This window comes from Nematolebias whitei, chromosome 7, assembly GCF_014905685.2.
Source record: "Nematolebias whitei isolate Nwh7 chromosome 7, NemWhi1, whole genome shotgun sequence".
Taxonomy (NCBI): domain Eukaryota; kingdom Metazoa; phylum Chordata; class Actinopteri; order Cyprinodontiformes; family Rivulidae; genus Nematolebias; species Nematolebias whitei.
This window is the reverse complement of record NC_056504.1, coordinates 49,704,100-49,715,270: the sequence shown is the minus strand read 5'-3', so window position 1 is coordinate 49,715,270 and position 11,171 is coordinate 49,704,100. Positions and strand designations below refer to the sequence as shown.

Genomic DNA, 11,171 nt, shown 5'->3' with positions numbered 1-11,171 from the left:
TCCCGCTGTCCTCCTGCTGTCCTCCCGCTGTCCTCCTGCTGTCCTCCTGCTGTCCTCCCACTGTCCTCCTGCTGTCCTCCCGCTGTCCTCCTGCTGTCCTCCCCCTGTCATTTTCTGCAGTGCATGTCACTCACAGTTAGGATCAGCACAGACAGCACGGTTTGCAGACTTGGATGTTTCTTTATGGATGATGGAGGAGCTGGAGGAGGAAGATCTAGTATTTCTGTTGTTAACTGAGGAGAAGTGATATTGTGCAAGTTTGTCACTAAGAGATATTCACCGTTTCTGACAGACGGTGCAGGAACGTGTCCCTAAAGCTGTCCCCTCAGTCACCAATGCTATGGAGCGCCTGTGTCCCTGAGCTGTCTCCTGTGTGTCCAACAAGCATTCGATTCTTTATCATTTTTCTGCAAGCTTTGTTTTCTCACCTTTATCTTCGTGGACTTGCTAAGGGGTTCGTGATAGTTTGCCTCTCCAGTCCACATGTTTTGTGGCCCTGGAGAAGTCTTATGACTTCATGTTCCTCGAGGCGTTCTGTAGTGGTACCTGGGCTGCGTTTAAGGGCTATCTGGTCCGTGTAGAACTGAAGCAGGAGCTGTGTCCACATTTTTAGATTCAGGACATGACAAATCAAAATAATATTTAAAAAACAAAACAACTGGACTTATCTCCAGGGAGCTTTCTCAATTCAGTACATCTTCTCACCCGATCTCTAAGGAGAGTCCAGCTACGCTGCAGAGAAAACTCCTTTAGACCTCCTGGATCCAGGATCTGGTTCTTCCAGTCTCTACCCAGGAGAGTGCAGTCCACCCTTTACAAATTCAGGACCATGGCCTCAGATCTGGAGGTTCTGATCCTCATCCCAGCTATGAACAGCTCCAGTGAGCGCTGAAGATCAAGGCAAGATGACACCAACAGCGCCACATCATTCGCTAATAGTCGAGACGGCATTCTAAGGTCTTCGGCTGCTGTGGGTGGCAGCCGAAGAAATCTTTAATTCGAGGTAATTTCTGTGGACGGTTTATTTCTCTCTCCTGTTCCACCAGAAGCAGAGAAGAAAAACCTTGAAAACTTGAATTAGTTATCTTTTAAACGAGTTCGCTCAATATTTGAATAAAACGGGGCCTAAATACAAGCAAGGAGTCCTGCTGGGTTACAGTCAGAGGTCAGAGGTCAAAGGTCCGCTAACAGACCCCCAGCCACACAATCTGCACTGTTAAACTTTGTTTTTATTTATTTACTTTTAAATAAATGATTTTGGCCGTTCTGTTAGTTGAAATGTAAGTTCTAACAAATGAGATGGACCACAGCTGAAGCTGTCCTGTCTTCTGGCCTCTGCAGACGCAAGAAGCAGCTTTTAGTTCTGCAGTGACATCTGCTGGAAGAACTGACGGACCAGAGGAAAATTAAACTCAGCCTGATCCCACCACTCAGTAATCCAGACATGGGTTTAAATTTATTAAACGTTTGAGTTTAGTAAAATATTTGTTTGAATGATGCAAACTGCTTATTAGTTTTCTTCTAATTTCTACTTTCCTGCCCCAAAACTTCGAGTTACCTAATGGGTTGAAGCCTGGGCCCAAACCTCAGGGTGCATCAGGATTTATAAAAATAAAACGTGAGAAGATATTAATTATTGAGACAACTGCAAACCGACTCCCTGGTGTCCATCTGCCGTCAGACGGGTTGAATTAAATTAAAATGATTTCTATGGATTCACGAGGGAAAGAAACATTCTAGAGGTTTATTATAAACTAATCAGGTTTTATTCAGTTTAAATGAGTGCAGGGGAATATTTATTTAGTCTGAACCACAATACACCTTTTAACAGATGTTACCTCAACCGTTCGAGACATTGATTAAAGTTAGTGAGTCCTTGGCCACGTTGTGATCCCCTCACTCAAAGAAACACAAAAATCGATCAGTTAAAATCACAATTCTGTAACTTTTATTTTCAGTTTGAATAATGACAACATGGCAATTATCGAATATGAATGAATAACCAAATAGTGTCATTTCAAAAGAGTAAATAATATAAAATAGCTTAAAACTGAAGTGAACCTTTTTAAACAACCACAGTTAATAAAGTATTTAAAGATTTTACCAACAAATATTAAACTTAGTCACGTGATGTCACTGTAACATCTGAGGTGTTCAACTTTACTCTTCTTTTCAAGGATTCAAGGTTCTTTATTGTCATTCGCATCACATGTGGTGCATGAGGTGGAACGAAATTGTGTACACAGTTACATCCAACAATAGCAAAAATATATAAAGTGTAAAAAGAAACGGTAAAGATACGCTAAACGATCTAAAATATACGCTAGTCACTAATAGTGCAAAACAATACACCAAACAACAGCAGCACCGTTCTCATAGGTTCGACGCTTAATGCGAGTGGAGTCGGGCTCGGAGCCCCAAAACTAACATAAACTGGGATTTATTCAAAGCATGCAACAAAAATACAGAAACAAGGCGCCAAAAGTGAAAAAGAAATAAATCTACAGCAGCATGGTCCTACTGGCAGAGTGGTTCTGATGACAGTGAGGTTATCTTAGCAACATGGTCCAGTTAGCAGCTTGATACTGTTAGCAGCATGGTCTTGTTAGTTGCATTAGCAGGTCTTGTTAGCAGGTCCCGTCAGCAGCTGCCCTCCAGAACCAGGTCCGGCAGACAGAGAACATCCAAGGTTTTCCAGTTTAAACGTCAAAACATTTTGAGTTTAGATTTTTACAGATGGAAGCCTCAGGTTCCTGTTGGAAAGTAGTAGGAAAGAAAGTAGTAGCTTTTTTTTAATTTATTATTTTCAAGTTTAAAAGTGCCGTTTATTTCAGAGAAAGAGAAGAATGTGATAATAAAATCAGATACTCAATTTATTTTTCAAATTAAGTTTTATTAATTAGTTTTGACGTCAGAGACAATACTGTTTGAGGCGTTGCAGGTTAATTAAAGACATCCTCAATAAATATAGCACCATTCTGCAGGAGATAAGGACACAAGACACTCCGACGGCCGTTACATGGCCTTCAGAAGCTGTCTGTGATCTGATTGGCTGATTAGGAACTAATGATTGATCGGTCCGGCCTCAGCCCTGCAGAGGACACGTTTACATCAGTCTTAATCTTAAAATGTATTAAAATTTATTTTAACAGAGTCTTATTTAAAATAAAAAAAGATTAAAAATCAGGTCAAAGTTTCCTTTAAAGTGCCTGTGATGCATTTTTGGAAATAAAACATTAAAATGCATCGCAAAACAAAAAATCATGCTGCTTCTGAGATGAACAGTTGTTGAGATATTTTCCTACACAGTGACAGGAAGTGATGTCAGTAACAGGAAGTGATGACAAAGGGGAGCAAAGCATTGCTACAGCGGCTAACAACACCCACAGCAGAGGAGAATCTGATGTTTCTTCAGATTATTTTAATTTCCTATCAGACAGAAGAAGAGTTCAAAGACCAGGAAATTCCCCTTTGATGTCACTTCCTGTTTCACTTTGGCTGCAACAAGTTAAAAAGAAAATATTCGTTATGTGATCAAATGGGTCAAATCGTGTGTGTTATGCCAAATGTCTTAAATATTAAGAAGTTTTCTTCCACTTTTTGTATTTGTAGGACCCGCATGTCACAGACACTTTAAAACCTGCCCAGATGGTGGCGCTGTTCTCCCATCAAAGTAACATCTCAGGGTCTAAATGTGATCCCGCCTCTGTGTAACTGCAGTAAACACTCTTTATTGTTAGTTTAAAACTCGTTATTACCTGACAGATGCCTCTGGACGTAAAATAAACCTGAACAGAGCGGTTTTGGTACTCATCGGGATAAAAACATTTGAACTTATTTCATTTTATCAGGTTTTATTTATCAGAAATATTCCCAGTTTGTCCTTGTGTTCATCAGGAGGTCCAATTCAGAGCCGGCTTTCTTCTTCTACTACTTCCTGAAGTTTCCGAGCTGGACGGCCCTCCTGCTGGTCACGCAGCGGAAGGTGACGGGCTGAACGTTCCAGGTTTTAACCGGGTTTGCGAACAGGCTGATGGCCGTGTACGGGTTCTTCTTGACGCTCGCTGATTTGGGACAGAAGTCGTTGAAGCCCACGGTGTTGATTTTGTTGGAGTGAAGGAAAATCACCTGTGTAGACAGAGAAGTTGCTTTTAAATCAACAGTTATCTGCATTCTCTACTCTAGCTGTAATGGAGACGTTGATGGGACTTTGGTTTTGATTCCTCCCATCAAACCATGAATCTGAGTTTGAAGTTGGGAACTCTGAGGTTTTAGTTTTGGTTAATTGAGAAGTCCGTGAAGTGATGAGACTGATATTAGGTTTGTTTCACTGTTTAAACTGTAAACTCTGACACAAGAACGGACGCTAAAACTAAAAATTCACCCCCAGTGGTCGGCTGCAAGGGACTTTGAGCCCTCTGTAACAAACGGCACTGTCTGGTTCAAAAGATTCAACATGGCAGCTTTTATGAACTGAACAACAGACGTGCACATGGACGCGTCCATCTTTATTTTGTTGCACGTCGTACTGAATTTAGCAGTTACAGCACAAGCTGCTCATCATGAACTGCAAGAAGAGTTTATTTCTTGAATTAAATGTTTACTCCTCAAGAGAATCTGAACAAAACAACAACTATTATCTTCATGTCCGTCTTCGACATCATATCTGTAGTCGGGTCGCAGAGGCAGCAGGTCCAGGACAGAAACCCAGACCTCCCTCTCCTCAGAGACTCTCCAGCTCCTCCTGGGGGGACCATGAGGTGTTCCCAGACCAGAGGGGATTGCTAGTCCCTCCAGAGAGTTCTGGATCTGCTCCGGGAAACCTCCAGGACGAGTCATCCTGATCAGCTGAACCTCCTCAGCTGACTCCTTTTGACACAGAGGAGCAGCGGCTCTACTCTGAGCCCCCCCCCCAGATGATGGAGCTCCTGACCCTGATCTCTACAGATAAGCCCCCCACCGCCCCCCACCCTACGAAAGAAAACCATTTCAGCTGCTTGGATCCAGGTGAGACGCTTCTGATGCTGTCTCTTGTTCAAGAGTGATTTGACACAATGAATGCGACAGCTGAAACCCTTGTCTTGCATATGTCTGTGCATGGTGGTTCTTGATGCACTGACTCCAGCTGCAGTCCACTCTTTGTGAATCTCCCCCACATTTTAGGATGGGTTTTGTTTCACCATCCTCTCCAGGGTGCGGTCACCTCTGTTACATGTACACTTGTTTCTACCACATTGTTTCCTTCCCTTCGCCTCTCTATTAATGTGCTTGGACACAGAGCTCTATGAACAGCCAGCCTCTTTAGCAATGACCTTTTGTGTCTTGTCCTCCTTGTGCAAGGTGTCATTGGTCGTCTTTTGGACAACTGTCCCGTCAGCAGTCTTCTCCATGATTGTGCAGCTACAGAACTAGACTGAGACCATTTAAAGGACTTCGCAGGTGTTTTCAGTTAATTAGCTGATTAGAGTGTGACACCAGGTGTCTTCAATATTGAACCTTTTCACAATGTTCTCATTTTCTGAGATACTGAATTTGGGGTTTTCATTAGTTGTTGGTTTTAATCATCAACATTAAAAGAAATAAACATTTGAAATATATCAGTCTGTGTGTAATGAATGAATATAATATAAGTTTCACTTTTTGAATGGAATTACTGAAATAAATCAACTTTTTCATGATATTCTAATTTTATGACCAGCACCTGTATATTTTGTTTCTTGAACTGAACGAGTTTTTATATTTTCTTTCTGAATTTTGTACCTATTTAAACATGTTTTGTATTTTATGTTACCAATAACAAGTATATTGTGAAAAAAAGTGTAAAAACATTCAAACCTTTTCATTTCAGGTTTTTCTAAAAGCCTCATAAATGTTCTACCATAAAAACAAACACATCAACAGACTTTTTACATTTTTAATTAAAATGCAGCTTTTCTCAGCTCCTGGTGTCACTTATTGAATCTTCAATCTGTAAGTAAAGACTTTCATGTCTTACCAGCGTTTTAAAAATCTGGTTGAAGGGAAGTTTTGAGTTTTCTCTGTTTAAGCTCGTTACGACTATGAAGACAGAGAATCTCCATTTAAAGCCAGCACGTGTTTTTGTTGATGAGACGAATGAAAAGACCTGATCCGGTCCTACACGTGTAGCTCACCTGGAGGTAGCGCAGCGAGCCGAGGCCTGGGGGGACCTTCTTCAAACGGTTGTGGTCCAGGTGGATCTCTCTGACGTTCGGGATGTTCTCCAAACTGCCGTTTTCTACGAACTTGATCTGGTTAAAACCCAAACCTAACCTGCAAACATGGGAAAGGATGGATCGTTGGTTTAATTACGTTTGAGCCTCAGTTTCAACAGACGTGGTCGTTTGAAGGAGTGAAAGGTGGGCGTTACCTCTGCAGGTTTTTGTATCTGATGAAGTCCTCTACCTCCACCTTGGCGATCTTATTGTAGTCCAGGTTCAGCTCTGTGATGGATGACGGGAGGTCTGGAGGACAGAACACCCCAAATATCACCACTAACATCCCTACTTTAGACTTTTACCAGTCGTTGGTTTAATAAAGAAACAGACTTGTTAAAAATCATCCGTTTAGAGAATGACTCTGACGTAGGCATGTTACCTTTAGGCACAGCGGTGAGTTTGGCCTCTGCCATCCCGACGTACAGCGTGGAGAAACCATTAAAAGCTCCCAGCTCGATCCCACTGTTGGCCAGAGGGTTAGCTCCCAGCTCTGGTCGGATAAACACAAAACATCTGGATGAGTCCTTAAGGACGAATCGATTTGCTGGGATGGAAACCTCATCAGTCTGGACTGTTGTTTAAATTACACCGAGCTGTGATTAATTGAGGAACCCTGAAGTCTTGTACGAGTGGAAAGTATTATAGCGCTACGTGTTGTCATCGTTGTGTGTTTCTGTACGATGACGAAATTAGTTCTCTGCATTTAATCCATCACACGTGCGATACACCCAGGTGGAGCAGTGGGCAGCTATGTAAGCGCCCAGAGAGCAGTTAGGGATTGGGTGTCTTAAACGGGATGGATGGAAAGTAGAAAAATTAACCTAAAGTTCCAGCAGTGGAAAACATGAAAGTAGCATTCCTTAATGAAATGCATGTTACCCGCCACCATTCACGCCATCAGCAGTCAGAGTATGTGATGGGGATGACTCTTGACTACTACCACACAAAGTTTTAGCTCAGTATGTGTAAAAATGAAAGCGTTTGTGACATTTTTGTACCCAGATGAAGCACGTTTGGGTTTTATGGAAACGGCTAAAATTCATATTTTGCTGACGATCGTACTAAGAGCCGAAGCAGAGCGCTGTCTCACCCAACACGTGCAGCTTCCTCAGGCCTTGAAACGCGTCCTTCTGGATCTTGTTTATTTCGTTCTCGTGGAATCGCAGCTCGATGACGTTGGGCGGCAGGTTGGCGGGGATCTCCGTCAGCTGGTTGTAGGACAGATACAGCAGTCTGAGGTGGTGCATGTTCCTGAAGGCCTTTGGGTGGATCTTGGAGATCTTGTTGTTGATCAGAAACAGGCCCTGTTGCCAGAAAAAACAAGAGTGAGAGTGAAGTTAAAGCAGAGCTCTGCAAACATCTGGATGGAAACGTTTTTCAAGAACCATTATTCGTCATTATGCTTTAGTTAAACTGACTGTTTCAACTAAATAATTACAAGATTAGAGCCAGATACTGGGCTCAAGGGCTCACCGTCAGACCGGCTTTGTTTTGGGTGTTCAATGTTTTCTCTTAAATATTGAAACTCTTAAAGCGAGAAACAAAAAAGGAAGAAAGTTGGAGCTGATTCGGGTTCGTTTTGTTTGATGGCTGAACGACGAGCACAGTTCTTTGGTTTGGTTTTTGTAGTTTTGGTTTTTCCTACAGCTGATTGAACTACTGCCAGATTAAGAACCAAAGTTAGACAAAAGAAAGCTGTTTCTCTTGTAGTTTTGACCTGTCGCCCTCTGAGCATCACGGCTCGAGTCTTCATGTCAGGTATGTGACACGATGTAAGACCAACTGTGACGAAGGGTCCTGTTTAGGGGGAGGTTGTTTTCTGGAGCCACCAAATCAAAGGGATGCTTAAATATTTCCATCTGGATCTGCTAACAAGCACTCATTTAAAAAATAGGATGGCAGGAGCAGAGGTTTGATCAAAACACTGCAACGTTGTTCATTTAATCAATTAAGTAACATTTCACATTATGTAATTTTACTGAAACGTCACGTCGTCTTTCTGCCTGCTGCAGTTTATTCACATTTAAATGAAAATGTTTTGCTTCAGTTAGAGGAAAACCCTTGTGGAAATAACTTCCAGAACAAAATGGGCCTGATTCTAAAGGACCGGTTTGCAACAGGGATCTAGTGTCAAATTTTTGTTATGAAAAGTCCAATTAACCCCTTCTTCTAGTGGTGACATTAGTGTGTCTACTACAAATAGTCAAAAAGTGCGTAACGTCCTGGTTCTGTTATGTAATCAGGTGAAAAGCAAAATTCTGATTGTAGAAACTTTTAACAGAAAGAGACGCCGCTCACTGCTGGAAAACATGACGTCATACTCCAGTTGTAACTGTTGCATGTTTTCTGCTCTGGCTCTGGGCCATGTAGATTATTCTCAGGGTTTGAGGGTTGGTAAGGTTTCTCTTACGTAAAGCTTGCTGAGGCCTTTAAAGTCGTTTTCCTTTATTTCGGTAATGCCGTTGTTTTGGAGGTCGATGATCTCGGTGTCTTCGGGAATTTTCTCGGGAACAGAAATCAGACCTGCTGACAGAAACACAAACGTCTGATGAAAGACCAGAGTTAAACCAGAAAGAGACCAGTTTTAGACAGAAGCTCTAACCGCGATCAGAACACTGCACCACTCGAGGTGAACAACGGCAGTGGGCTGGACAGTCCTCATCATCATAATCATCCTCATCGTCCTCTTCATCACTGTCATCATCATCAGAATCCGCCATCATGATGTCATAGTTTTTCATGAAGTCCATGATGTTGACAGGCCGGTAGGGTTTGGTGTGGCCAAAAGCCAGAAGGCAGAACAGGAGGAGGAACCTCATGGTTTTTTCAGCCCTCTGATTGGTCAAACAGCAACCAGGAAAAGCTGCAGAAGAACAGACGTTAGGTTTATTCTAGACATCAAACAGGAGAACAGACGTTAGGTTTATTCTAGAACATCAAACAGGAGAACAATTTCAATTCAGTTTATTTATAAAGCTCTAAGTCACAACAGAAGTCATCTCAGGACACTGAACAGAAACATTCATGTATAAAAATAATAATTGAACATTATTTATCTGAGGAGCAGCTTTGAGTTTAACTCCATCACAGAACTCTCATCTTGAGCAAGCATGAAGGCGACAGTGGAAAGGAAAAACTCCCTCATGAGGAAAAAACCTTTAGCAGAACCAGGCTCAGGACAAGCGGCCATCTGCTTCGACCGGCTGGGTTTGGTAGGAACAGATACACAATGGCAGATCAAGAATCACATGTTAAGATAGAAATAGTATCAAATGAAAACTATTCAATTTTAACAATTCATTTAAGGAAATGAGGTCAATTTGTCCTCTAGTAGTCTAAGTCTATAGCAGCATAACAAGCCAGCCCTTACTATAGGATTTATCAAAAAGGAAAGTCTTAATCCCAGTCTTAAAACTGGACAATGTGTCAGCCTCATGGACAGAAACTGGAAGTTGGTTCCACAAGAGAGGAGCCTGAGAACTGGAAAATCTTCCTCCCATTCTGCTTTTGGAAACTGTAGGAACCACAAGTAAACCTGCAGTCTGAGAGTGAAGTGCTCTGTTAGGAAAATATGGAACAATAAGATCTGCAATATAAGATGGAGCTAGGTTGTTGAGAGCTTTGTAGGTTAGAAGTAAGATTTTGAATTCTATTCTGGATTTGACACGGAGCCAATGGAGAGAAGCTAAAACTGGAGAAATATGATCTCTCCCAGTAACTCCAGTTAAGACTCTGGCAGCAGCATTTTGGATCAACTGAAGACGTTTTAAAGAAGTATTTGGACACCCAGATAATAAACCATTGCAATAGTCCAGTCTAGACGTGACACATGCATGGACCAGTTTTTCTGCATCATTTTTAGATAAAAACACTTAGTCAGGTTATTCATAAATTCAATGTCTCTTTTCATTTCTATGCAGACGATTCCCAGATTTATTTGGCTATTAACCCATCAGACCTCTACTTTCAATAAACTTACCCTCTGTCTTGCAGATATCAAAACATGGATGTCTGATCATTATATTTCCCTCAACAATGATAAAACTGAGGTGGTGGTGTTTGGACCCAAGGCCAAAAGGGATTTAGTAATTCAGTCCCTTTCTCTTCTTGGAAATCAGAAATTTGGTGGTGATCTTTGATTCTGATCTTAGTTTTTCTAAACATTTTAAGAACATAACTAGAACAGTATTTTTTTCAAATTAGGAATTTTGCTAAAATCAGAGCATTTATCTCTTTAACCGATGCATAAACTTTTATTCATGCCCTTGTCTCCTCTCACCTTGATTATTGTAATTCTTTATTTTCTGGTCTGCCCCAAAGTTCTCTTAATCTTCTTCAACTAGTCCAAAACACTACATCTAGAGTTCTCACAAGGTCCCATAAACATCAGCACATCACTCCTGTTCTGTCCTCATTGCATTGGCTCCCTATGGTTTTTAGACTTGACTTCAAAATGGTGTTGGTTTATAAATCCCTGAACGGTTTTGCACCATCATATCTATCTGAGCTTCTTACTCCCAACATCCCTTCTTGCAATCTCAGATCCTTAAATCTGTTATTACTTTCTGCTTCAAGAGCTCGACTGGTGACGGTAGGAAGTTTTATGGTCAAGGCTCCTAATTTGTGGAATGCTCTTCCTCTAAATATTAGAAAACCCTCTTCATGTTCTTTTTCTTCTTTTAAATAATTAGTTAAAACTTAATTATATAATACGACTTTTATATATGAATTTCTTCGTATTTATTTTATTAATTTTAGGATATGTTATGTTAACTCTAGAACCATCAAACAAGAGAACATAAGTTAGATTAACTTTAGAACCAACTCACAGGAGAACAGAGGTTAGTTTAACTTTAGAAAAACTTGCAGGAGAACAGAGATTAGATTAACTCTAGAACCATCAACTTGGGGAACAGAGGTTAGTTTAACTCAAGA

At 41.2% G+C, this 11,171-nt stretch overlaps 2 protein-coding genes across 2 annotated transcripts in view; one reads left to right on the top strand and one right to left on the bottom strand.

The window, feature by feature from the left end:
* LOC119412046 (centromere protein P) overlaps positions 1–11,171 on the top strand; it is a 106,377-nt gene that overhangs the window by 57,396 nt on the left and 37,810 nt on the right. The gene's annotated exons all lie outside the window — the stretch shown is intronic.
* Positions 3,876–11,171, bottom strand: part of aspn (asporin (LRR class 1)) — a 13,348-nt gene continuing 6,052 nt past the window's right edge. The window contains exons 2-8 of the mRNA XM_037679025.1: positions 8,839–9,099; positions 8,647–8,759; positions 7,327–7,540; positions 6,616–6,726; positions 6,389–6,482; positions 6,153–6,291; positions 3,876–4,128 (exon numbers count right to left, since the gene is read on the bottom strand). Coding sequence (XP_037534953.1) covers positions 3,931–4,128; positions 6,153–6,291; positions 6,389–6,482; positions 6,616–6,726; positions 7,327–7,540; positions 8,647–8,759; positions 8,839–9,055 — 1,086 coding nt within the window. The 5' untranslated portion in view covers positions 9,056–9,099 and the 3' untranslated portion in view covers positions 3,876–3,930. The remainder of the gene's footprint in view (positions 4,129–6,152; positions 6,292–6,388; positions 6,483–6,615; positions 6,727–7,326; positions 7,541–8,646; positions 8,760–8,838; positions 9,100–11,171) is intronic.